The sequence below is a fragment of the Aspergillus novofumigatus genome (assembly GCF_002847465.1).
Source record: "Aspergillus novofumigatus IBT 16806 chromosome Unknown P174scaffold_1, whole genome shotgun sequence".
Taxonomy (NCBI): domain Eukaryota; kingdom Fungi; phylum Ascomycota; class Eurotiomycetes; order Eurotiales; family Aspergillaceae; genus Aspergillus; species Aspergillus novofumigatus.
The window spans coordinates 123,594-148,935 of record NW_020194274.1 but is presented as its reverse complement, the minus strand read 5'-3'; the positions used below and the strand labels follow the sequence as shown (position 1 = coordinate 148,935).

At 50.6% G+C, this 25,342-nt stretch overlaps 11 protein-coding genes and 1 non-coding gene across 12 annotated transcripts; 6 read left to right on the top strand and 6 right to left on the bottom strand.

The window, feature by feature from the left end:
• Positions 1-537: 537 nt before the first annotated feature.
• P174DRAFT_415707 (putative hexokinase) lies at positions 538-2,187 on the top strand (the record flags this gene model as incomplete). The annotated part of the gene is made up of 5 exons (XM_024824433.1): positions 538-571; positions 624-761; positions 819-844; positions 903-1,313; positions 1,366-2,187. 5 exons carry the CDS (start codon positions 538-540, stop codon positions 2,185-2,187), a joined length of 1,431 nt encoding a protein of 476 aa, XP_024686515.1.
• Positions 2,188-2,334: 147 nt separating this feature from the next.
• On the bottom strand, positions 2,335-3,345 carry P174DRAFT_436356 (alpha/beta fold hydrolase). Its single transcript, XM_024826019.1, has one exon. The coding sequence runs from the start codon at positions 3,248-3,250 to the stop codon at positions 2,357-2,359; it is 894 nt and encodes a 297-aa protein (XP_024686514.1). The 5' UTR covers positions 3,251-3,345; the 3' UTR covers positions 2,335-2,356.
• Positions 3,346-3,410: 65 nt separating this feature from the next.
• P174DRAFT_446635 (uncharacterized protein) lies at positions 3,411-3,933 on the bottom strand. Its single transcript, XM_024828611.1, has 2 exons — positions 3,831-3,933; positions 3,411-3,773 (listed from the first exon to the last, which is right to left on the bottom strand). The coding sequence occupies exons 1-2, from the start codon at positions 3,881-3,883 to the stop codon at positions 3,587-3,589; spliced, it is 240 nt and encodes a 79-aa protein (XP_024686513.1). The 5' UTR covers positions 3,884-3,933; the 3' UTR covers positions 3,411-3,586.
• Positions 3,934-5,415: 1,482 nt separating this feature from the next.
• exg9 (putative exo-beta-1,3-glucanase) lies at positions 5,416-8,944 on the top strand (the record flags this gene model as incomplete). Its single annotated transcript, XM_024830918.1, has 9 exons — positions 5,416-5,570; positions 5,622-5,917; positions 5,971-6,389; positions 6,436-6,810; positions 6,860-7,336; positions 7,383-8,202; positions 8,241-8,470; positions 8,519-8,842; positions 8,894-8,944. The coding sequence occupies 9 exons, from the start codon at positions 5,416-5,418 to the stop codon at positions 8,942-8,944; spliced, it is 3,147 nt and encodes a 1,048-aa protein (XP_024686512.1).
• Positions 8,945-9,087: 143 nt separating this feature from the next.
• Positions 9,088-10,707, bottom strand: P174DRAFT_398415 (RTA1 domain-containing protein). Its single transcript, XM_024823835.1, has 2 exons — positions 10,071-10,707; positions 9,088-10,018 (listed from the first exon to the last, which is right to left on the bottom strand). The coding sequence occupies exons 1-2, from the start codon at positions 10,594-10,596 to the stop codon at positions 9,312-9,314; spliced, it is 1,233 nt and encodes a 410-aa protein (XP_024686511.1). The 5' UTR covers positions 10,597-10,707; the 3' UTR covers positions 9,088-9,311.
• A 1,428-nt stretch (positions 10,708-12,135) lies between these two features.
• Positions 12,136-13,214, top strand: P174DRAFT_455715 (uncharacterized protein; the record flags this gene model as incomplete). The annotated part of the gene is given in 5 exon segments (XM_024829351.1): positions 12,136-12,213; positions 12,668-12,854; positions 12,910-12,999; positions 13,019-13,072; positions 13,126-13,214. 5 exon segments carry the CDS (start codon positions 12,136-12,138, stop codon positions 13,212-13,214), a joined length of 498 nt encoding a protein of 165 aa, XP_024686510.1.
• Positions 13,215-13,826: 612 nt separating this feature from the next.
• On the bottom strand, positions 13,827-15,176 carry P174DRAFT_361768 (uncharacterized protein; the record flags this gene model as incomplete). Its single annotated transcript, XM_024821807.1, has 3 exons — positions 13,827-14,141; positions 14,195-15,042; positions 15,089-15,176. The coding sequence occupies 3 exons, from the start codon at positions 15,174-15,176 to the stop codon at positions 13,827-13,829; spliced, it is 1,251 nt and encodes a 416-aa protein (XP_024686509.1).
• Positions 15,177-15,778: 602 nt separating this feature from the next.
• P174DRAFT_t25 lies at positions 15,779-15,850 on the top strand. Its single transcript has one exon. It is a non-coding gene; the product is annotated as a tRNA-Arg (tRNA).
• A 537-nt stretch (positions 15,851-16,387) lies between these two features.
• Positions 16,388-17,823, bottom strand: P174DRAFT_455713 (uncharacterized protein; the record flags this gene model as incomplete). Its single annotated transcript, XM_024829350.1, has 3 exons — positions 16,388-16,806; positions 16,867-17,673; positions 17,712-17,823. The coding sequence occupies 3 exons, from the start codon at positions 17,821-17,823 to the stop codon at positions 16,388-16,390; spliced, it is 1,338 nt and encodes a 445-aa protein (XP_024686508.1).
• A 673-nt stretch (positions 17,824-18,496) lies between these two features.
• On the bottom strand, positions 18,497-19,029 carry P174DRAFT_455712 (uncharacterized protein; the record flags this gene model as incomplete). The annotated part of the gene is made up of 2 exons (XM_024829349.1): positions 18,497-18,662; positions 18,743-19,029. The coding sequence occupies 2 exons, from the start codon at positions 19,027-19,029 to the stop codon at positions 18,497-18,499; spliced, it is 453 nt and encodes a 150-aa protein (XP_024686507.1).
• Positions 19,030-20,046: 1,017 nt separating this feature from the next.
• P174DRAFT_455711 (DUF3632 domain-containing protein) lies at positions 20,047-21,775 on the top strand (the record flags this gene model as incomplete). The annotated part of the gene is made up of 2 exons (XM_024829348.1): positions 20,047-20,152; positions 20,772-21,775. The coding sequence occupies 2 exons, from the start codon at positions 20,047-20,049 to the stop codon at positions 21,773-21,775; spliced, it is 1,110 nt and encodes a 369-aa protein (XP_024686506.1).
• A 1,292-nt stretch (positions 21,776-23,067) lies between these two features.
• P174DRAFT_361936 (amidase family protein) lies at positions 23,068-25,087 on the top strand (the record flags this gene model as incomplete). Its single annotated transcript, XM_024821823.1, has 2 exons — positions 23,068-24,848; positions 24,895-25,087. 2 exons carry the CDS (start codon positions 23,068-23,070, stop codon positions 25,085-25,087), a joined length of 1,974 nt encoding a protein of 657 aa, XP_024686505.1.
• Positions 25,088-25,342: the final 255 nt, after the last annotated feature.

Genomic DNA, 25,342 nt, shown 5'->3' with positions numbered 1-25,342 from the left:
CTTTCATCCTGCCCTCTGAATATGTTGAGTGGCGGTCTTGGCAGCCAATACGTCATCCCGTTGATGTACAGACAATCGGTTCAGGGACCTCCGTTGCAGGGGCAAAAACTGAGTACTACATTGGCGGAACCATGATCAAGAGTGGGTGGCCGGAGTTGATTTTCCCTGAGAACTGTGCTGTATATGCCATGGTGACGGAAGGATCCATTAATGGGTCTTTATCATGGAGGTCATGGCCACCACCATGCTATTGTCCGGTTATGTGCTTGGTGGAATAGTTGGATAGCTGACATCAGGAATACTGCAATAGCGTAGGGCGAATAATCATGCTATCTACACCGAAGGAATAGAAATAGAATATAAAAGAACCACCCGGACGGTCACGCGTCTATACAGCCAAGTTCAACGCATTTCCTTTTTTAGCGCAGAGTTCTTCGTCCTTCCTTCACCATAAATCAAAGCCCTCGACATTCACCCCGGCCAGAGTGTCCCTTCTCCCAGAGCTCCTTTGCACCAGAGCCCTCTAACACAGACATCATGTCCACTACCGCGTCGGTGGTTGTTACAAGCCGTATGTCTGCGCCTCAGACTGAAGCGACGAGAAATGGCTAACTGTCTGCCAGCACCTACTCCTCCCCTGGCCCGGAAGGTGACCGGGGATGCACTTCAGGATGAATTCACGAGGCTGCGGGAACTCTTAACTGTTGATTCTGCCAAGCTAAAGCAGATTACTGACCACTTTGTCCATGAACTTGAAGTTGGTAAGTACGAATCGCATTTCCTGACTGTCTCAAGACATGAATGCTAATAGGTTTCAGGGCTCAGTGGCCAAGGCGGCGACATTGTATGTCATTAAAGCCTACTTTCTACCTGCTAGGGCACAGACTAACTAGAACAAACAGCCAATGAACCCAACATGGGTAATGCAACTGCCCCGCGGCGACGAAAAGGGAGCCTTCTTCACGATGGACATGGGAGGCACCAACTTTCGCGTCTGCAAAGTGACACTCAACGGCACTGCGGGCAAGTATGACGTCGTCCAGATGGACAACAAGATTCCCAAGTCCTTGAAGTCCGGAACGGCAGAGCAACTGTGGCACTACATTGCCGATTGTCTGCAGCAGTTTGTCGATCGCTATTCAATCTCGCAGAAGGAGCTTGCCGAGACACCTCTCGCCTTTACATTTTCCTACCCTGTCACCCAAACATCCATCTCGCATGGCATCCTCCAGCGATGGACTAAAGGATTTGACATTAAGGGTGTCGAGGGGGCAGACGTTGTTGCTGAGCTGCAGAAGGCTCTCAAGGAGAAGGTCGGTGCTGCTTCAGCACCTCTGCATAAAGGGTTGATATTAACTTGAATAGGGTCTCCCTTCTAAGATCGTCGCCTTGGTCAACGACACAGTCGGTACCCTGATGGCTTCTTCTTACGTCGACTCCAAGACCGAAATCGGTAGCATCTTCGGCACAGGCAGTAACGCAGCGTACATGGAGCGATGCTCCCAGATCCCGAAACTGGCCGATCAGCATCTCCCCGACGACGCATTCATGGCCATCAACTGCGAGTACGGCGCCTTTGATAACAGCCAGCGAGTGCTCCCTTTTACCGACTACGACGCCGAGATCGACCGCGCCTCACCCCGACCCGGTCAGCAGCGATACGAGAAGATGGTTGCGGGATTCTACCTGGGTGAGATCTTCCGGCTCATCCTGCTGGATCTCCACAATCGCAAGGCGATCTTTGACGGTCAGAATTCCTCCAAACTAAACGAGCCGTATGTTCTGGACTGCTGTTTCCTGGCGACTATCGAGAGCGACGATTCCGGAGATCTGCGGACAGCCAAAGATACCTTTGAGAAGACGCTGTCAATCACGCCTTCCCCGTCCGAGCTACGCTTCTGCTACGACCTGGCGCACATGATTTCCTTGCGATCGGCGAGGTTATACGCGTGTGGCATCGCGGCGATCATGAAGAAGCGGGGGTTGGAAAGCTGTCATGTCGCTGTGGATGGATCTGTGTTCAACAAGTATCCATGCTTCCCGGAGAGGGCTATCGGGGCGCTGCGGGAGATCCTGGAGTGGCCGGCTGATACCCCGGATCCGATCCGGTTGATTCCTGCCGTGGATGGATCGAGTGTGGGAGCTGCGGTGATTGCGTCGTTGATCAGCAGGTCGGAACAGTCGTAAACGATTGCTTGTCTTCTGGATATGTTCTTGTCCTGTCGCATGGTGTTGGCGGCGTTTCTCTGTCATACATTTCTAACGCTGGTAATGATTAGATGATAAGAATACGATAGCGACTCGATAGCTAAAGCTGTCTTATTGAATGTTATAGCCACTATACTACCATCTTACGCTATGAGAACTTGGAAATCTCCTGTAAAAGCGCCTCCGGACATTCAAGCGGCAGCAAATGCTTCACACCGGGGACGCTCGTCATCGATACCTGGATCCCACTGCGCTCCAAAAACCGACGAACCTCCTTATCCACCCGGTCCTTTGGCTCCACAACATCGGACTCTCCGACCAGAATATTCACCCGTAGCTTCTCCCTATCCATCGATTCCAGAGCGCGCTGAAGCGCATCGGATACATCCTCCGCCATACCATACGTCGGCCACGCGCTCTTGGCCAACTCGTTCCCTCGCAAGCTGTCACGAACCACCATCTCGATATCCTTTTCGTCAAGATTCTCCGGGTTCGCAAGGATATGGTTGAGCGACCAGCGGACAGACTCGGCGTTTTGGTACGCCGCTTTCTGTTGTTCTCGCATTTCCGGTGGCAGGAGTAGAGGCGTCGCGGGCGCCGGAGCGACTAGGACTAGCCCTTTGAGGCAGTTGAGTAGGTCGCGTGGCAGCGTGGTTAGAGTTGCCATCGCGACCTTGGCTCCCATTGAGTGGCCGATCAGGATGAATCCATGCTTTAGGGCGTCTTTCCTGTCTTGGTCTGCTGCGAGCTGTTGCAGGACCAAAGCAACGTCTTTTGCCATGGAGGAGATCGAGTAGGCGGTGTTACCATCCTGGGATGGTCCGGTTGACTTGCCCCATCCTCGATGGTCGATTGCGAGAGTTGGATATGATGCGCTGAGTGAGGTAGGGGAGTCTGGCGATGTGAGTTTGTACCACGTCGACGAGGAGCCGCCCCAGTAGTGGAGGAAGACTAGGAGGGGTTTGTGCTGAACGATAGCTGGGTGAGAGATACAGGCATGTATCGACACACCTGGGCTGTGATGGAAGGTTATTGAGTCCATACTGTCTGGATTGATCACTTGATTGAAAGGTGGATGTATGGAATACTCGACACTATGGCTATACCGCGTCGGGGAAGGATTAAATAGTCTTCTAGAGCTACTTAATATTGAAGACATGCCTCTGGGGTTTATTCCGGTATTAATAAAGAAGCATCAATCAGTCGACGCTTTTCGGTCAGATCTCGGATTTTCGGAGTTTCGGAGAATAGGTACATGCATTCGGACTCTGATGCTTCAAGACGAGACAACAAAGAAATCCGATTCATCAACCTGAAAACGAACAAGACAACGCCATATGTACAGCCTGAATTTCAAAAGAGAAATAGGCCCTCGACCCTAGTCCTTTGGCTGATGAGCGGGTCCGCGTCCCACTCGATCGCCCTGACCTGCCGGACTGCCGTACATTGCCTCGACCTCTTTCTTCGACACCAATGGCTCGTTCTTGCTGGGCGATTGGGCTCGGAAAGCGAGGTAGCCACCGGCGATGACAGCGAAGATACTCAGAAAGGCAATGTTACGGGAGCTGGAAGAGAATCTGTAAGTAGAGAGACTGTTGGTAAAGGATTCCCGATAGACGTACCTGGTCGCTTGAGGACGACGACCATTTGTAAAATTTCCAGAATAAGCAGCCATTTTCAAGCTCAGGTATCAACTTTCAATTGTATAGAATTATTGATAAATTCAGTCGGTTGAGCTTATCACTACACATTCTTTACATTCTTTACATATATACAGTCTCAAGTCACCAAGTAGTGACGTCAAAAGCAGCAGGCATGAGCGAATCCATGTGGTATGATCGAGATCCATCTTTAATACAATATCATATTCAAAGGTAAGGCTAGAATGCTGCTAGTATTCTTCCCAGGTTTGGTTTAAATGGTGTCTTGCGTCAATGCGACGTAGGGCTGCGGAGGTCTTCTTGGCTGTTTTCGCCATCGCAGGGTGGCACTTTTTGTTCTTCTCCTAACGGCGCACAGCTGCTGCTTTAGACTACGACATATCTTCTAGCTCAGATCTACTGATATTGGCCTCTTGAGTGTTGATGTTAAAGGGGGAATATTATGTCTGCAGGGTGTAGCCATAAGATATTACCGTTATCTATATTTAAGGAGGAGATGCCATATTGACATCTCTGACTTTTTAGCTCAATAGTGCCTTCAAGACTAACAGTTATATCTTTATTTTTCAGCATAATTCTAGATTTGAGAACAGAAAAGAGACACATTGAATAGGCTCTGTTCTTAGCCATACCAAGCTGCCCAGGTGAAAGGAGTCTTGAATCTAGATGCTACGGAGGCAGAGCTGCCTGAGAAAGGTGGCAGAAATTAAGCCTGAAGAAAGCGGCATCAATTGATTGATTATTCAGCAGTCTCCAGTCTCCACTGTTCATAATCATCATCTTCCCATATGAAAAGGAGTCGATCCCCTAAATCTGCCAAGCGCACCAGCTATGCTTGATGATGCTTGTCTTTCTCAGTTCCAGAGTCAGTATTGCCGACATTTGAACTGATACCAATTGCCTATTTAGATAGGACTCAGCTGAAAGCATGAGCACGTAATTTCCGCAGTGGGCCAAATATACCAATCATCTCGGTGCCTCCTCTCTAGCCGACCCTTCCACCTAGTTTCAGAGTCAGCCGCTAACGATAATATTATTCATGATTACTTGAAAGACTATGTAGCGAGGAATGAGACAGGTTACTAGACTATCCATCAAACAAAACGTGAATAATATCGAGGCTTCATGGCCTACAATTGACTATTCCATTGGTGGATGCCCCAGCGTTAGAGTCTAGTTACAATAGACCAATTCCCTAACTCAGATTAGCGAGGTGACATTGTACCTGCACTAAGTGCCGGCGTTCTTATTATGTGCCAGCCATGTCGCATCCGAAGTGACCCTTCATCTCTACAATGCGTCTACTAAACCTTCAGCTTGTCCGAGAAGGGTAACCCACGCCCGATGGCAGACAAATGCTGCAATGATTGGTACGGAGTGCTTCAGGTCATTGAGCTAAATGACCCCCTATACTGCTTCTTCAGAATCTTTAGCTGGAGGGCAGGCCAGCTTCCATGTATAAATACATCCAAGATGTAGTGGTTATCTGCTATTGCCAGGACAGACACTCTTTTCATTCTCTCCTGTCAGGGCTGGTTCTGTCGCAATGGCGAGGTTCGCTTGGCTTCTGGCCTCGAGTCTTTCGTTCTCCATTCTTTCTACAGCTTTTCCAGCTGGCACTCATTTTCAAGCTCCTACCAACTTTAGCACCTTCAATGTCGAACAATGGGTTCCCTCTCTTGACTATGTTCCCCATAAACAGTAAGCCGCCTTTTCTCGCACGTAGCATGTTTCAATCTGACAGTGATATAGAACCATTCCTTTTCCAATCCAAAACAAAACTGCCCGTCCCTGGGACCCGGTTACTCAAGGCTCTACGGGAAACCTCACAAGCCATGATAGCCAGAAAAGAGCAAGCTGTGGAGGTCCGACTCCGGACAGTCCCAGCAAGTTCTGGCTGGAGACAATTACTCATAACGGAGAGTCGTCGTTCTTGGACTCGACCTACAAGCATAACTACAAGGTCTTTCGGAATGTGGTGACCGACTTTGGAGCGGACAACACCGGAGCTAAGGATGCTTCTGCTGCTATTCAGAATGCCATCAACGGTATTACCCCCTGTCTTGCCCGTATATAGACGCGAAGTGCTAACTGCCAATAGCTGGGGCCTCCAACGGCCCTAACCGTGCTAGCCACTCCATGGGCACCACCGGTCAACCTGCAATCGTATACCTCCCAGCCGGGACGTACCTGATGGAGAGTAGTCTGCAGCTATACGTCGGTACGGTCATTGTGGGCGATGCCCTCAATCCGCCTACTCTCAAAGCCAACGCAAACTTTCCCAACGATCATATCATCTACGGAAAAGACCCCCACCTGGGCGGTACGATCAACTTCTACATTGGCTTCAAAAACGTGATTATTGATTCTACGGCCGTTGCTGCTTCGAAGTCGATTACCCTGTTGGATTGGACTGTCTCGCAGGCTACGCAGCTGACGAATGTCGTCTTCAACATGCCAACGTATTCGAACCATGTTGGCGTGACAAGTCAGTATGACTCGAACAGCAATATCATTCTGGTCAGTTTGATAATCATTATGCAGGAATACTTGCTGACTTCCACAGAACGATCTTACTTTCAATGGTGGTGCCATTGGCATGGAATTGAGCGGCCAACAATGGGTCCTCAAGGGGATCACCATTAACGGGGCCAACGTCGGTATAAAGGCCGGCGCATTTCAGCTCGTCTGTCTGGACTGCAACCTCTCAAACGGTGCTACAGGCATTGATGCCAGTGGAATCTCTGGCTCGCTGACCGTCATCGATTCCAGCGGCAGCTCGCTCGGTAATATGATCGTCTCCTCCAATCCTGGTGGTAGTGCTCAGAACTCGATCATCCTGGAGAATGTGCAGTGCACCAACAGCGGCAGCACCGTCTCGCTTAACAACAATGCGGTTCTCTCCGGCTCCGTGACAGACACCTGGGTGCATGGAAACATGGTGAGTCGATCCCTCTGGCTTGTTGCATCTGCCGCTCACAGGACGCTAGTACTCCGGAGGGGCTACCACCCCTACACATGCACAAGGCTCGAGAGTCACCACGCCTCGTGCAAATGTTCTTCTCGGAGCCAACTCCAAGTACTTTACCATGGCACCGCCCACATACGCTCAGTACTCGTCCAGCCAGTTTATCAATATCAAGACTGTGAGCGGTCTTCCTGTCAAGGGAGACGGCGCCACCGACGACACGGCCAACATCAACGCCATCCTGGCCCAGTATGCTGGCTGCAAGATCATCTACTTCCCAGCCGGTACGTACATTGTGACAGGGACGATCTTTGTCCCCGCTGGTTCGATTATTGTTGGAGATGCGTACGCCTCGGCGATCAGTGCTACGGGTTCCAACTTTTGGAATCCTAATGCCCCAACGCCAATGGTCAAGGTCGGGAATACAGGCGACGTGGGCGTCGCCCAGTTCACAGATATGATGTTTACAGTGGCCGATGTTCTCCAGGGCTGCAAATTGGTAGGCTATCATCGCTTTATTTGAAGCTACAGCTAACTGGAGATAGGTCGAGGTCAACATTGCCGGAGCAGCTCCTGGCGACGTGGGATTCTGGAACTCGCATTTCCGTATCGGCGGCGCAGTCGGCTCCAAAGTCCAAACCAACTGCTACGGCAGTCCCGACCAGTGCAAAGCCGCCTGGGGCCTGCTGCATCTGACCAGTACGTCCTCGGCGTATATCGAGAACATGTGGGGATGGACCGCAGACCACGACCTCGACGGCAACGGCGGGACAACCACCGTCGCCACCGGCCGTGGTCTCCTCGTCGAAGCCACCAAGGGTACCTGGCTCGTCGGAACGGCCATGGAACACCACACCCTCTACCAGTACAACTTCGAGTACGCCCAGAACGTCTTCTCCGCCTTCCAGCAGAGCGAAACCCCCTACTGGCAGGGCTGGGGAAGTCCCGATCTGGCCCCTGCGCCATGGTCCTCGAACCTGATTGCCGGCGACCCCAACTTCAGTAACTGCGACGCCAACGATGCAGGATGTCGCATGGCGCTGTTTGAGCGCATCCGTGGCTCCTCGAACTTGTTCCTCTATGGAGGCTGCGTCTGGGCGTTTTTCAACCACAACGGTGGATGTAATGGGGACTGTCAGGCGAACGCCGTCCGCATCCTGTCATCGGCTGGCTCGGTGTACCTCTACGGCACCAACGTCAAGGCGATCAGCAACATCGTCCTCGAGAATACCGTTGCCGCCGCAAAGGAAAGCGACAACTCTGGCGGATGGGCGGCGTCGTCGCCGCGTATCTCCACAATGTGGGCTCCAGCAGTCGCAGGCGCAGATCCGGCGATGCGAACAGCGCCGCGGTTACCGGCAACGGGTTGAACTGGTATAGCTCTTCTCTGACCAACGGCGCAGCCGGATACCAGGATCCAGAATACTACTACTGCTTCCGCGGGTCGGCTGCCAACTTCCCGCCGTTCCAGAACTGGATGGGCTTCACGGCGATGTTTGATCTGAACCAGCAAACCTCCATGGCACTGGTCGAATCGGGTCCCATCCAGGGCGCTATCTGGAATGCCATCGTCGAGGTGTCTGCCGCGGCCAAGGTCGATCCTCGGTTGATTCTGGCGGTAGTTATGCAGGAGGTATGGCACGGTCTCTAATCTATTTGATCATAGACTAATACCTCACAGTCTAGTGGTAACGTGTACGTCGGCTGCACGAATAACGGCGTCCAAAACTGCGGGCTGATGCAGGCCTACGCGGGGTCGGTGTCCTTCAACCCCAATGATCCACAGGGAAGCATCACCCAGATGATCATCGACGGCACACAGGGCACAGCACAAGGCGGTGGTCTTGTCCAATGGTTCAACGACATCAATGTTGGGGCCAACACCGGTGGCAACCCGTACAATGTGCTCCGGGGCTACAACTCGGGCAGCATCAACTTTAACGATCTGGATGATCCCCAGGGGGCGACTGCTTCGTATGTTAGTGATGTGGCCAACAGATTGCAGGTGAGTTCTCTCCAACTTCAAGGTAGATAAGCATTAGACTGACGAGGCTAGGGATGGAATGGTAATGACGGTCATGGATACAGAGCTGCTTGTGGATGGTAGTGAGAGATATACTGGGTCTCAACGCGAGTACGCAATAATGAAGATCCTAGAGAATCTTCTCATGTTCTGTTAGTGTTGCCTGATTCCTGTCACCTGTATATATGATAGTTGCTGCCTTATCACAAGAGTGTATCTAGTACAGCGACTCAATTTGTATCACAAAGGACATATTTCTAGATATACATGATGGAGAAAGTCATCCAAGAATCAGACCACAGACCTTTTGTTCCTGTCTCTTTGATGGTGTAAGGTCACAATTTTAGGAATTGAATACAACGCCGATACATAAAATCATGTAGACGGACAGTATATTTGAGAAGAAAAGAAAGGTAAAATAGCATTCTACCAGAGAAGCAATCGATGAGCATTATCTGTATGGTGAAGCCGCCCGCTCCCGCAGCGGCAACATCTCATCGCCTTCTAGGTGGTCATTATCTGGAATCTTCTGCATGTCCTTGTTCTTCCGCTTTCTGCAGCAGGAACAACAGCAAGCGCAGCAAAAGATCTTGCGCAGAGGGCTTGGCGGCATCTTTGCATCGGGGCCTTTGATGATGGCCCCCGGATGAACCACGTTCCAAACCACAATAGCAAACCACATGGGGACAGCGTCAAAAACGTACATGTACCACTCATGCTGCGGGATGGGATTTGACGCGTCATTCCCCGAGGAAAACTCCACCAGGCGGAAGATGATGCGCACCGTGATGAATAGCAGACTCGCGTACAACGCATATAGCAAGCCTCGCCATTTCGCCTTGAGTCCAACGAGTCTCCCCTGGCGATCGAGATGGAGCATCTGGCGGTGGAATTGTATCGCGATGAAGAGGAAGAGAATAATGAAGAATTCCTGTATGCCGATTCCGCCCATGTAGATGTGAATACCCTTCATCATGGTGTCGTGGTCCGCCCCGGGTCCGGCCATGCTGCCTCCAATCAATTGGATGACAAAGGACCCTAGGTCCAGGACCACAAAGATCATGGCCAGCACGGAGGGTTTGAAGATGCCTATTCGACGATCCGGGACGAAGAAGTGGATCATTCGGGCCAGAACCATGTAGTCGAATGCATTGACCCCTGACAGATGATCAGCAGGTGTTTGAAGAAGGGATCTGAGAGGAAAGCGTACACAATGGAGACAAAAGAATAAACAACTGAGTGATCGTGGCAAGAGTACTGTCCTGCTGATCGCGCGTACTCAGCGTGCGTACCACGAATCCTACACATTCCCATGCCGCGCTCATCAAGATGACCCAGGCGAACCCTGCCTTGTAGACAGTGGCCTGGACAAAATGAGTGACCATCAAGGCACCAAAAAGAACGGAAAAGGCAATCGCAGCGCCAAAGGAAGGGTAGTAGTTGTAAAGGGCATTGCATTCGGTTGCCGGAACCCAGCCATTCGCATCGGGGGTGATGGTAGGTGTGCAGGTGTCGGAAGGCAGATCCAGTGACAGACTAAAGGGCTTGATCGTGATTTTGGGAACCTCAATGGTAATATGGGGGTCATAATCGTTGGCTGTTTCTGTCCCTCTTTGCTCGACATGGGCCTCGGCCGTAGTAGGAGCAGGAGTCGGCGCAGGAGTCGGCGCCGGGACAGCAAGCACTCCAATTGCAGAAATGAGCAATAGCAGAGGTAATAAAAGCTGTATACGCATATCGAATAAAGTTGACCAGCAAGCAAGACAAGAATGGAAGATCGATGACAGCCAGCAATTCAGTCACAATAGAGAGCGAAAGGTGAAACCAGATTAACAATCGAATAGAGGTTATTCCCATATACTTCAAGGACAATCAAGTTGGTTTATAACTGGATATAAATTGTTGATACAATTCTTGTTATGTCTTGTTGTTGCGCTTCTGGGATGCATACAATCCGCCATGGCCACTGCCTAATTCTATTTTCGGAATCAAGAGCGAGGATTAGGGCTGCTTTTTGTGCTGCCTGGAAAACGAGCCAGTCATAGCGCATCCCGACAATTCTGTCTGGAGATTAGATCTATATGAATAGGTTTTCTGGGGTGAACTCGGATGTCGAGCGTCAAAGAGTCTTGGACGGGCAAAGTGACATGGTTGTTGATTAGATCCTTGTTAGGCTGCCGCATTGTTCCGAGTCATTGAATATTGGTAAGCTGTAGATAGCTGAAGTAGAGACGGTTTCAAATAGACTGCTTTGCTTGTAGTCTAGCTTAATTTCCGCATTTGCTCAGTTAGGCTTGGTTAAATTGGGTGACAGGGATAAGGGCTAAGACACAGGCTGTGCTGATTCTTGCTCAACCAAGCCTCATATTTTACCGAGTCTCGATTTGAAAGTGGAGCACATGTTCTCTGCAGTGAGCAACGTACCAGTCCTTTTATTGAGGCTGAAACACCGAACAGGGCCACAAATGCCCCAGCTGTGGAGGGATGTAAGCACTAGACGTTAGCACCTTAGTAGCAGCACAACTTTTATATTAAGAATAGCCATATCAGTCCGTAAATGCCAAGCTTAGAATTTGTCTCAATATTAACGCATGAATTCTTCATTTATTTTGGTATGGCCCTACAGGTGGATAGTGCGAGTAACTACAGTAAGATGTCAGCAACCAGCACCACAGGAACTGACAATAGAGAAGGCGTGATATACACTATTTTTTTTCGCTGTGTTTGAATATGAAGCAAGTTTTTACTCCAAGACCGCTTTACGTCCTATTCTTCTTGCTGTGTGCAGGTCCAATTCACCCACTGGGCTCGACGACTGCTAGTGATGTGTTCCATCGCCGTTGAGAATGCCCCAGGTCCAGTAGTGGCTACGGACTGTCGCGATGGGTTCCATTTTACTCTGCTGTTTGGGAGGTATTCCTTCCATTGCTCAAGACCAAAGCGCATTTTCCACGACTTGTTTGGTGCCAATGAACTGCTCAACCGGGGAGATACAATTACCGTTCTGACTACCAATGCAAGTCGGAATTTCTTCCCTTGACAGCGACGGGGAATCTTTTCCGACCAGCAGTACATCATAATTCTCGAAGGCAGTGGACGCCCGGCGGACGAAGGCACTTACAAAAAGGTGAATGCATGGAGAAAGTGATTGCTCTCAACCCTCCCCCCAATATACCCGTGGGGAAGAGCAAGTCTCCTGAGGAAACTACATTGGGACCGTCGATGTCGCCCTCTCCGGTTGAAACTCCTCAAGGAGCGAACGGCGGACTAGAGGCATGATTATCTACAAGTGTTCCGTCCGAGCAGTCCACCCCAAGTATGCTATCGACCTTGTCATTGCATGTGCCCCGTTCGTCATTGGTCTCAGTTGACGGCGTGTGTATACTCGCTTATACGCGCTATGCCATGTTGAAAAAGGGCACTAATATCCGCAGAATTCGTGGTGAAATGATGACTCCAATTAAGCGACGAGCATACGATCGACCACCGGGGGGAGTATCTGGGAATCTACGCCGCGCTGGCAGGTCTCGCCATTGTCCGACTTGATGTCGGCGCTTGGTACGAGTTCTTGGCCCTTTTTGTCTGACAGGATGATGATTGTGTAGGCAACTGACTGGGCGGATGCTAGCCCGAGCCTCGGCCCATTTCCACAATACCTTGTAAACACAGTCCTGAACGCCCCAGCGGCAGATCTAGACAACAGACGTCGGGACCATCATTAACCTCTTTGCAGAGGTTGCAATTTGCGGGTATGGAACTGTCACTGATGCTATTCACACGGCCGAGCTGCTGATGGGTGTGGCCGAGATCGTCATCATCGCCGCCGACTCCCCACCTCACATCCGGCACATCCGGCACATCCGGCAGCGCCTCGGACCCAACCGTCGAGCCTCAAACCGTGGCTCGAGCGGGATCGACGTCTCCCTGACCGACGATCACTTCAACGTGGGGCAGAAGAGGCTGTTATTCCTGGCACGGGCCTTGGTTCGGGCCGGTGCGATCCTTATCCTCGCCGAGGGACGGCCAGCGTCGATTGGGAGGCCAATCAGCTGGCACAGAAAATCAGCCGCGAGGATTCTGCCAACAGCGCGAGCATCACCATTGTGCGTCCGATATCCGCGGTCTTGGATACGGACCGAGTGGCTGTTATTTTCGGAGGGGAGGTGGTCGAGTTGGCGGCGCCAAGCGATTGGCTCGCGCGCGATCCTCCCAGTTTGTTTGGGAAGTTGTATAATGCCAGCACCTTGAAATTGGCTGTTATTTAGTTTACCTAGTTCCATTCTCTACTACTACAGACCGCGTTGTTGCTTCTGCTTCTGGACAAAATTCCTATCTCTCACGAGTAAGACAATAGGATGGTTCATGTCGCTCCTAGCGAGCATTCGGTCTATCAGGCAGCTATCAGGCAGCAGTCTATCTATCACGCATGCAGGCCTCTCTCCTTCTCTTGGCTAATTTAGCTGAGATATAATTGTCCCGATAATAGCCTCAATCTGCTAGCGGTACAGAACACGCTGTTCAGCCCGAGACCTCATTGGCTCAAATTCTCCTGCCTAAAATGCGCCAGCCTTGGTCTGAGTTGGGGGCATTTGATCCCGAGCACTATAGTTAGTTATAAGGAGTAATCATGACTAATAGCCGAGATGCAGTAGTAGGCTAAGGTACTATGTCGGACTGTCCGAGTAGGCTAAGTAGGCTAATTAGGCTACGAGATTAAACGGCTGTTCCTGGCGTAAGCAACAGCTAAGGCAGGAACAGGGCGGCTGTGCCACAAGCCAAGTCTCCGGGCCAAAATAAATAGACCGGGACCAAGCTTACGAATAGTAGCGGCAATTACTCGCGACATGATTATCCTCCAATCGCTGCTTTTTAATATGCACTGATCAGGCTGCAGTAATGTGATACGTGATACGCTTGGCCTCGAGGTTGCCGTATATCACGGCCAAGAAGTAGGCCGTCTACGGCATCAAACACTGGACGCATGAATGTGTTCCTTCGGAAAGCGCCGCGTCCTGCCTCGTAACATATCCGCCCGCTCTTGCAGGGTCATATTGGCCTGCTGCGCGCTCAGCGGCACCATACACTTGGCGAGATACTCGTAGTCCTTTTGTAGCAGCTTGACGGTCAGCATCAGGTAGTCGATGTTTCGGAAGACGAGCGCTTTTTCGTTCGCGTAGCGCTCTCGGTCTTTCAGCAGGGCCACGGGATGATCTCGCCAGTGGCGACGCGGGTGCAGATGGTGGGAGGTGTGGTAGCCGTCGTTGAAACAGAAGCGGTTACTCTGATGGTATCATTAGTTTGCAAAGAAAGACAGAAACGTGGGACGGGACGTACAGCAACATCGATTAGCGTAATGCTCGACCGAAAGTCGGATGTCGGATTGTCAGGGTCCACAAAAGCGTGTTGTCCCCAATTGCCTGCCATCAGGCCCAGTCGTAGAGTCAAAAGTGGTAGGATAAACACACAAAAGGCCGCACGAGGGTTGATATATCTCCACATCAGATAGATGAAGACGTAGTTGCTCCCCTCCCACAGGGCCGTCTTGAGTGCATACTTGAGCTTTCCTGTCCGCAGAAAATATAGGGGCAGCTCCAGCCAGATGAGAAAAAAGAAGCGGCCAACGTAGCAGGCAAAATCTGTGATCGAGTCGCGGTCGTACCACATCGTCGAGTTGAGGTCTGCCGGCCCATTGCCCTCGACATGGTGATGCTTGACGTGGTGGTAGTAGTACGAGTTCCAGGTGTGGCCCACCAGCGGATCCACGAGGTAGGGAAACAGTCTGTCGAATATACGATACTTTGGAGCGAGAACGCCGTTCATATGGACATATTGATGCTTCATCAGTGTGTATGTGCCTGCGAACCAGACATGCAAGATCCAATGCAGCAACCCGTGGATCCAAGTGAAGTGATAGCAGTGTAGCCAGACGGCGCTGGGAATAGACATTCCAAAATAGATCAACAGATGAGTGACCATCACCACGTCTGTAGGGTACCGGGCAATTTCCTGAGCCCAGGCGACATAGGGATCTAGGACATATTTCCGGGCGGGTGGGTGCAGATTGGTGCGCAACTGATGGGTATCCCAGAACTGGAAGACCGTCGGATCGAACCCTACTTCCTTGGGATTGTTCAGACACTGTAGCGTTTGGACAGTGTCGGATGTTTTTGAAGATTTGCCTACTCGCGGTCAGTTGTCTGTTGTACTATTGGGATATTGGATATATACTTTTTGTGTCTTCATTCCTGAGAAGCTCCTGCAGCACCAACTGATCAGGAAGTGTCAGATAAGGGTCGATGAATGTTGAGGGATCCATGATGGCACTATCCGGATAGCTAGTTTGTCATCGCGCAGACTCATTGTCTCTAGTGAGCTGGCAGAGTTATATATCTGTCTCATCCTCGAGACCAAGTATGGCAGACTATCCCAACTTAGCTGCGCACCATCTTTCAACACCAACGACACATATCTATAAAAAGGCGAAATATGGAGGAATAAGGGTGCCTGGAGACTAAATGCTTAGGGTGTTTCACCGTCTCGTGAACAGCCACAGAACATAGCCGTTGTTCCTTATATGGCTGTCTTCTAGCCGTTTTAGGCGCTTCATGGTAGCGTAGTTGGACTTTAGCTCTAGCCTCTAGCCAAGGAGGGAAGTTATTATACGAGAAACATGTGTGGATGAACAGTCGAAAGTAAACTGAGGCAAGATTATCCACATCAAGACAATTAAGTAGGTAGCTGACTCAATGGCAGCAATTTATTTAATATACCTTCGACCGGCGTGGTGGACCAAATACTAATATCAAAGCTATACATAAGGTCATAGAAGAGCAACACAAATGCATTCAAGCTTGTGCCCAAGCAGTCTGAGTAATTCTTGTTCATTAAGTAAGAAAAGCCTGTTAATCACAATAACCTGGCCTGCTGGCCCAATGGTAAGGCGCTTGACTACGGATCAAGAGATTGCAGGTTCGAATCCTGCGTAGGTCACTTTTTTGATGTTTTTTTCCCCCTCCGTCGGACTAGAAAAACGTCACAGTTTGTTGAAATCGGAGTATGAAGAATAGTCAACGTTATTTCCTTAAGTATCAATATCACCTTACGGAGTGTCCCGAGCTTGTTGGCAAGTCATTGTAAATGTCATTCTCTAATTGCTAACCCGGCAGTATATATGTTTCCGCATTTATTCAACCCCTTCTTCGGGATGGGCGTTCTACACGCCCTTTCATCATAGAAGACTTGGACGCATAAGCCAAGGGCCTCAATAAATACAACCCGCAATTGGACATGACTCTTATAAAGCGAAAGAATATGCCCCTTGCAGACCCCTCGTATATCCGTCGCATTGTAGATGACCGAGTCACGTGGTGCTGCATCACTGTCAGATCAATTCAGCAAGTGAGGTTAGATTATAGTGCTGATGATCAGCTGATGGTAACCTGCAAGGCAATCGTATCATGATGTTTGTCATTCATTGCATCGATCATATCGACTATTATATTTATATACATATCCATCACAGTGCTCTTACTCCGACCCAAATGAATACTTGAACATATCGTTACTGTCCATCAGGACAAAAGACTCATACCGCAGTCCCCTGTCCGCCGGCGGCCGTTCAACGTCGCTGGTGACATTCGCCGAGACTTCAGCCCATCCCTCCCAGAGCGCTCTCCAGTAGCATGCCTCAGCGGCTGGGGTGAGGTACCGTTCTCGGAAGGTTTTGACACTGTTATTGGCTATCCGCTCTGCCTTGTCTGGGTTCTGCAAGAGTTCATCCATTCGTCTGGGGAGATCGGAGAAGTCTCTCTCGACTTCCAGGTAGTTCTGTTCTGGACCGGAGGCGACGAGGAGATAGTGGTGATGTTGGATATACTGCAGCTTATGTGCCACGACAACCGACCGGCAGGCTTGACGGTATTTGAGGGATGCCGAATATGCACGACCTGAAATGGACGACACCTGTCAGCCTTGGACAGCAAAAGTTGAAGTGAAAGAGAACATACCCTCGATATGCCCGATAAACATGTACCGGCAATGATCCTCCATCAACAAGAAATTGGCCTTCTTGCTCCAGTCCAACTCCTTCACATCACTCCAGGGCTTCCCCCGTGCAATATCCAAGAGCGCCCGACGCAGCTTTGGTGCAAAGCTCAGCTTCCCGCGCCAGACCAGCTTCTGTTCCTTATCTGCGAACTTCAGCTTGGATTCAGTGGCCATGATGCGCTCTACGACCTGTCCGTATGGACCGATGTTACTCTTGGCCCAGGACCAGAACCCGAAATCAGGCATCAAGATGACCGACTCCTCGGATGCTTTTCTTGATAGCACCCAGACCGGGTGGCCCACCGCGTTAACGTCATCCACGCGGTCTTCGATCGAGAAGATAAACTCGATTGTGGGGTGTGAGGTACGATTTGCGGACGCGGAGAGCGCCCGATGGATAGATCCCAGAGTACCAACGATCTTGCGCCGGTGGTCGTCCCCCTTTGCTCTTGTCGCCACGACGTACAGGTCTCCGTTGGAGATGATGGCGCGGGCCATGCCATCTTTGAAGGGGATCGTATTCAGATCATCTCTTGATATCCCTCCTCGCGACTTCCAATACTCGACTCCTCGGTGGATATCTTGGAAAAGACCAGGGAATGCTGCTTGGCACTGGCTCTGACTCAGGCCTAGGTTCTGGTCGTCTCGTCCGTACTGGAAACTCCACGTTGCAACATGATCCTGTTCCAATGGCGGCGCTGAGGCAAGACAGGTGAGGCAGTCGGCGCATTGAAATGAAGTGGATGACTGGCAGGTGCAGTGGCCTGCTGGGATGAGTTGTGTGAGGAGCGGGGGACATTATCACGGTCCGAGTTCATTCCAAACCATATCAAATAGATGAAAACACCGCAAGCGCCAATGGCGACGGTCAATATCGTCCGCCGAAGGGAACACCAGCTGTTCCATGATCGCTGCATGATGGGAATTTGTGAAAATGGCGAGAGTGATAAGTGGGATACCTGGGGAGGGTAAGGAGAAAACCGAACCCCCAGGCAGCAGATTGAGCCAGAGGCTCAGAGAATTGCCTCAGCCCACATGGGGACGGACTAGGGACTATGGACTAGGGACTAAGGACTACGGGGCCTTTTTCCCAGTCAGGTAAAGATAGGATCCCTGAACGGGTCACCCAGTTAGCCCAGTGGCCTGAGTTAAACGAAGGACTTGTGGTGGAGTTGGTAGGGTTGGCGGACATTTAGACCCAACAAGATGACCCACAAGATCATCGCCTCTAAACACTGTCGACCAACCGGGTGAGAAATTTAAGACAAGCTGTTGGTTAGTGCCTGGGTTAAGAGTCACTACAGCCGCTAGCTAAGACCGCTTAAATGCGATGTAACCGTGGACACTTGTTCTTATCCGAATTAGGGGGATTCGCCCCAAAGTGAAGCAGCGGCTAAGAAAGGTCCACCATGAAAATTCTGGTGGAGTTCAGTACATTTGAGAAGCTTTACTACGTACTTCGTTTCAGTTCCAAAGAACGACAAGAAGTAAACTAAATTTTGAAACTAAAAGCCAAGATTGCGGCCCTGTGGCCCTAAATACATGCACATACGGTATGTACCTCGCGTCTGATCAAAGAGCGGACTCCATTTAGCAACCCGTCACCCGGTCAATCTTGATCATGCAGCCGTTGGCAATCTGCTTGCGTCCGCAATGGGCGCAATGGCCTCGGTTGCGAATGTCATTGTAGGCGTCCATCAAATCCTGGCCCATGACTTCACAGTGGGAGCCGCCGAGAAAAAGACCGCAGGTGCCACTGCAAGTTCCAGTGTTGGAAGCGCTTTGTCGCGTTAGCAAACGTTCAGACCATATATTCTCATATCAGGGTAGACATACTCGAGGTAGGTGCTGTAGGTATTGCTGGGAATCACCTTGCGATAAGCATCGTCGCAGCTCCCGCCGAGTCTTTCGCAAAAGGCAGAGCCCTTGCAGTCGACGTCCCCTTCGGCCATGGCCACCAAGACGTTGCCGGTCTCCGCAGAGGGCTCGGTTGAAACCATGACGGATTTCTCGCCATTGAAGACGGGGAACTCCTCACCCCTAGCGACAATTGGGCCAGGGACGGCTGCCGCAAGGGTGGCCAGCACAGTAACGGCGTAGACGGCGTTGTTGATAAGCTGCATTGTGGGTGGTTTGGAGCAGAGACTCTTGATCAGAGAAAGACAGCAGAAAGATTGTATGAATTCTGGACGGCAGTAGTGGAGTTCCTGAATGTGGTAGTAGAGAAGTCGTCCAGAGGGAGCGAGTATCGACAATTTTATATCCATCTGTCCTCGCAGAATCCGGTCATGTTGCCCATTCGACTGATCCTGGAGTCGAACCTCCCGACAAGTGTCTGGTTTCTCATTGATTCCGCTCGTGGATCGTCGCCCTTGGGGTCGAGAGTTGGCTTCTGCTTCTCGATGGAGTCATTGTTACATCGCCTCGATCGACCGGTGTCTCAACGACGATATCAGGAGTTAGTCGACGACGATAGACCGACACGTCTCAATCAGGTTGGTGCGGCTCGAGGAAAGGAGCCAGCGGCTACTCCACTGCGCAGTTGGCCCGTTGGCCGGATACCAACAATCAGCTAACAATATAGCCTCAAGCAATTGGTCGGATCCAGCATATTCCCTCTTAGGAAGGACGCTTGATATCTCGGGGTGGCCTTGCTCTTGGTGTGAGTTTGACCAGCTACCCAGCGTTCAACAACTTGTAGACCTCCAACTGTCCTCCTGTCTTGACGGCTCCCGCCTGATTGAAATTGTATCTATTCAAGACGACTACTGACCCAACATACTGGAGGTTAGATGAAAGACAAATCCATTTTACAAGATATCACTCCTGCTTCTCAAATAACTCCAGCTGCACGTCTTCATCATGAAAGCTTGTACCGTCACTTCTCTGGGACTTGCCCTCTCTGCTGCTCTGGGAGCATTAGGCAGCCCAGCGAGCCCAGCGTCTCCAGCATCCAATGAATTAGATGTCAGAACCGAAAACAATGTTCAGGTCCGGTACCCAGGAGTAAGTGTCCAAGTTTCATTGGGGTAGGGACAAAGAGCCTGATCTTTTCAAACTAGGAGTGCGATCCAAAAACCAATCAATGCCATTATAAGTCGCAAAATGGGAACCCTGCTATCTGTCATTGCGACTTCAAAATGGTAACTTGCCCTGGACCCTGCTCCAAGAGTATGCTAACTTCTACACAAAGTGTACCGACACGATCGAGGATAAAGAATGCTATTTTGACTCTTACAATAGAAAGTGTGTCTGCCAGGAGGTAGTTAACTGAGGCGAGTACTTCTCCTGCTGCTACTTGGTTGATTGTGAGGCAGTCACTAGTGTAGAGACACAGATACAAGTTTGCTGCATTTTTAGTACCTTCTATTATAGTTGTCCTGTTTTCTATGCTATACCAGCATTGCATATGAACTGTCATCTCGAGTTCTATAATGCGCCTCGTTGTATTTTCACCTCTGGCGTGGAGCACTACAGCACCAGAGTCTAGTGTGACCAGGATTCCCCTGGATAGTCAGCGTATCTAGCCCCAAATATCGAGTCATGGGCACGCCTTCTGCCGATCTTGTGCTGATCAGTGGGCCTCCTACGGTCCTACCCCGAACGAGTGGCGTGTCACCAATCGTATATCTACGGGTCAGACTGGGAGGCAAAAGATTGTTGCTGCCTGCCGTAAAGACAGTATCCCTTACCATTCCTTACCTATCCCCCAGTCTGCCCTTTTTATAAAGAACGTATCCGTTCTCTACTCTCATTGCCCTCCAACACTCACCTCATTCCTGGAGATTCACCTTTGTGAACCTTATCTCCAATCGGTACGGCAGCTCATTCACGATCTGAACACAGGATGCACGACTTACAAGAGATTCACCAAGCTCGCAACCGCGGGATAGCCCTTGCGGCTTCGCTGCACGCGCCCCAGCGGATCAGGCGGATTTTGAGGAGGCTGCTCGAGCAGGGGATTTCAACCTGCTCCGATCTGTAGCACATAACAGGGAATGGATCGTTGGTCAAAGGTACTGCAGGAGCGGCACTTCCATTGACTCCTGCGAGCCATATCTGCATTCTCTGTGGTATGTCTATTACCAATGCGCCAGACATGTCTCCCACGAAAGCTTTGAACAAGACAGATGGGTGCTCGACATCCTGCGGACAAGGGGACAAGGGCCCCTAACAAGGCCGGCACCGGGTGCTGGTATCGATATTGCCAGAACTCCCAATGGGACTGTCCGGAACGACCTGCCGTTCCTTACAACAGACATGACAGAGTTGTGGATCAACAACTGCGCGACAATGGACGCAAAGCAGTGTCTTAATGCTGCGTCCTTCCTTGCGAAGCTTGCCTCCACGCGCGTTGCCAATGATCAGCTTTGCCAGGTTGCTCTAATTCTTTTCCATAATACGTTCGAGTCTGTGCGTCCCCTTGGCAGCTCTAATAACCCAGATGCCGAAGATGCTCGCCGGACAATCCATATAATGACTATCGCGTCATTACTCCCATCTGCATGTGCCTGGCTCCGAGAGGCCGGGCATAACATCATACTCTTATCCGATGTCTCATGGAATGATTGCTCTAACAGTACCATTAGGAGAGGTGGCTTCACTTTTGTCCAGTCAGAGCTAGGTCAACAAGCACCAAGTGGATTTAGTCCTTGGAGATGGCTATACTGGTTTAAGCAGTTACATGAGATCGCCGATGAAGCAGCAAAAGCAGATAAGAAGGTTCTTGCAGAGCAGGCCAGCAAGGCCATTAAGATCATGTTAAGCCATGTCAAGCAGAGGAACTCTCAGATTCTGAGGGTGTTTAAGGCAGCGGGCGATGCCGTGACTGAGGACAAGGATTTATTCAGTCTGAAGAAGGAATGGTAGATATAGAACAACCAGTCTTGTTGTGATCCAAGGATTACTGTGTCCTTCTTTTCTTTCTTTTCTATGTCAATCGTATTGTGAGTTGCTGTTCCCATGAGCATGTTTCTATGCCCCGGTATATGATATAAGGAGAAATTGATTAATGTCGCCAATTGACACTGCAGGACTTGCACAGACTCACATATGGTCTTGTGAATCTTAGCTATTTCCTGCTTACTTGACTCATGGTTGGCGGTTCACAGATTAACTGCACAGATTGATTACCCCCCAATCTGAATCCCTCTTTGGGTGCTGGAGCCAGCGGATGATATGGCCTTCCCCTACGGACGCCGCATATTGCGTTGCTTCACGTTGTCTGGCCAGCTAACACATTCAACCTGCATATAACTTTGCTTTACAAAAGCATTTTCGTTCTGTTTTAGCAGAAGAGTACGGCTTATTTCATGGCAATAACAGTGCACAGTGCGGAATGATCGATTAATATCCAGAAACTCCCCCTTTGACTTATCTTCATGCCTCTTCCTTCAGGCTTCTATTATTCTCTGCCACCTTTCCAAGGCCCTAAAGCTTCTATCTCATCACATACAGCTTGCATGCTGTAGCCAATTGAAATTGGCCCAGGGGGTTGAGACAGGGATGAAAACTGAACGAGTCATGGAGGCCCGGAAATTTATGCCACGTGTGGACGGAATAACGGCGAGATGCATTAGAGAATGAATCAACTACTGGTTGCCATTCTCCCCTAGGCTCAATAATCTGAATTGCAGGAGAAACAATGTGGACAGGGGTGGTGTTGATATTGACCAACTGAACAATAGGATCGCACGCGAGAACAATAGGAATGCTACCATGCGAGTCAGGATCCTTGCGAATGTGGCATCTAGAAGCAACAGTGCCTGCATGTCTGTCAAAATTGACGCAATGTAATCAAACATGTCTCGACTCCACCAATCCAGGCCATGGAATATCGCCTAGCACGGAACGTGGTGTATGGCTGTCGTGCAACATTGGCAACGCCCGTCGAATAGGATCGAGAATTGAGAAACACGACATCCAACAACCTCAGTAAGGGAGAAGGCATACTCTGCATATGACAGACGCATATGTTGCGGTCCAAATCTCAAAGGCTGCTGTCTGCTTCGTCTACATAAAGGCAGACCACGGTCGTCAGGAACAGCCAAGTGGATCCATGCTAGAATGGTTCCTTCAAAATGAACTCCTGGATAGCTGTCTTCGTGAAATTTTTGCTTTTCTATACTGCTGTCTCTGGGATCTCTAGCAGACAGGATCCCATGGTCAATGTGCAGCCTTCCGCTCAAGGGGTTACATATGAACTTGGCAACGTCACATACTTTGCCAACATCGAACATCCCAGAGCAATCTTCAATTTGAACTACACCAGTACTTCTCGACCTGTGCCAGCAACAGTCATCCTGGTGAACCAGAGTGTGGTCACCGGCAGCTATCTTGAGACTACCATTTCCCGTTACCTGACCCAAGATGATGTCTTCTCCCCCGAGTTCCTGTACGCAATCTATCTCACATCGACTGTCTCAAAGTCTAGATTGGACTCGACGGCAGAGAAATATCTCAGGAGCCACGGCGCGGCTTGTCTTCTATTCAATTCCAGCTCTTTCGATCGTATCCCGAGCAATGGATATGCGCTAGAGGACGACCACGGCACATCCCTGCCACCAGGTCCATTTACCATTCTCGTCGACAATGGGTCCGTCTCTTTTCTTGACACCTACCGACTGTATGTCGACAACTTTAGCACCTTTATTACTGGTGCATATCCCTCCAACGACGGCATTGGTTCGTTTACTGCGCTACCTGCCATGAATCCACGGCTCTGGGGCCCGCTGATCCCTGTGCCCAGTCGAATTCATTCCTGGAATGACAATCGACCACTGGCAGGTAAACGAGTCTCTGTAAAAGACCTTTTTGACGTGAAAGGCCTACAGACCTCAGCTGGAAGCCAGGCGTGGATACAGGTCACCCCGATTGCCAATTCGAGTGCTCCTGCCATTCAACGATTGATCGACCTCGGAGCGGTGATAGTCGGCAAGTTCAAGCTAGCTCAATTTGCGTCGGCTGCAGATCCGTGGAATTGGACTGATGAACAGGCCCCCTTTAATCCTCGGGGTGATGGGTACCTGACCTGCTCGGCCTCATCCTCCGGAGGGGGATGCGGAATCGCTGCGTACGATTGGCTTGACGCGGCAATAGGGACGGATACGGGTTCGTCGATGCGTCGTCCTGCTTCGGTATCGGGAACTTTTGGCAACCGTCCTAGCCAGGGTATGATGTCGCTTGAGGGTGCTGTTCCACTGAATGCAGGGGAGGATACTGTCGGAGTCTTCTCTCGCGATCCTGTTGAATGGGCCGAGTTCGCCAAAGCCTGGTATACCCCAGACCTTCATCAAGATCCCTCGATCAATAGTCTACCCCCTCTATCGGTACCAGATACAACGGCATTTCCGAAGCGGATCTTATATCCAGTGGAGTATCTCCCTCTGCCCAATCCCGCAGCGCAGGCCATCCTCGACAATTTCCTTCACGGCATGACAAGTGTGTTTAACATGACGACCGAGCGGACGAATTTTACCGCCACAGCGAGCAATGCATCCATTTCCCCCGAGGCCGTTGGGGACCTCTTCGTCAACTGGAATCTCTTATACGACGCCGGGGCGACGCTACAGCTGTGGACCCAGTCCACCAAGGTCTATGGACCCCTGATCTCGACCTGGGCTGCGAGGAATGAAGGTCGTTTCCCCCCGGTCGACGCGCAGTGGAGGGAAGCGTGGACTCGATATGATGTCAGCCATATCACCCAGGCAGTGTACGAGCAGGCCCTGCAGACAAAAGCCGCAGCGGTCAACTGGTTCCAGGACGAAGTGTTGTACGAGACCTCTGACTCATGCTCTGAGGCTGTGATGATCTGCGACGGAGGCACCGGGGGCTTGCCGAGTTTCCGTGAGCAAGATTTGAACAGCAGCCCCAATGCGAGCTTCATGAATGTGTTTCCTGAGCATGCAGACGTGTCATGCAGCGGTATCTGTACTTTATTTGGGTAAGTAGCGTCTTGCGCATGTCTGGGGCAAGCTGACTGGCTGTAGATGTGTGGATTTTACCATTCCTCTCGGACAGGTGGACTATTACTCGCCCGTGACCATGGTGACGGAGCAGTGGCCGGTGACGATTAATATCATTGCTCGCAGAGGATGCGACTTTATGCTCTTCAATATGATCAAGAAGCTGGCTGAAGAAGGTGTGCTTCGATCCGTCAAGACCGGAAGGACGGCTTTCTAGCAATGTATAAAGACACTTAGTTACATCCCTAACTACCGACAACGATAAATGAGTTAGAATGATCCTATTGCTGCAAGAGGAACAGGCATACTAGACAGTATATGAATCCAATGACTTGGATAATATGTAGTTAATTCCTGCACCGCAATAAACACACGACAGAAGACTAAATCACTGAGACCGAGAACTCGAGCTGCCCTAAAAACAATAGGTCAAATGCGTGTCGACAGCCATACTGACTGAAGAGGCTCCGTG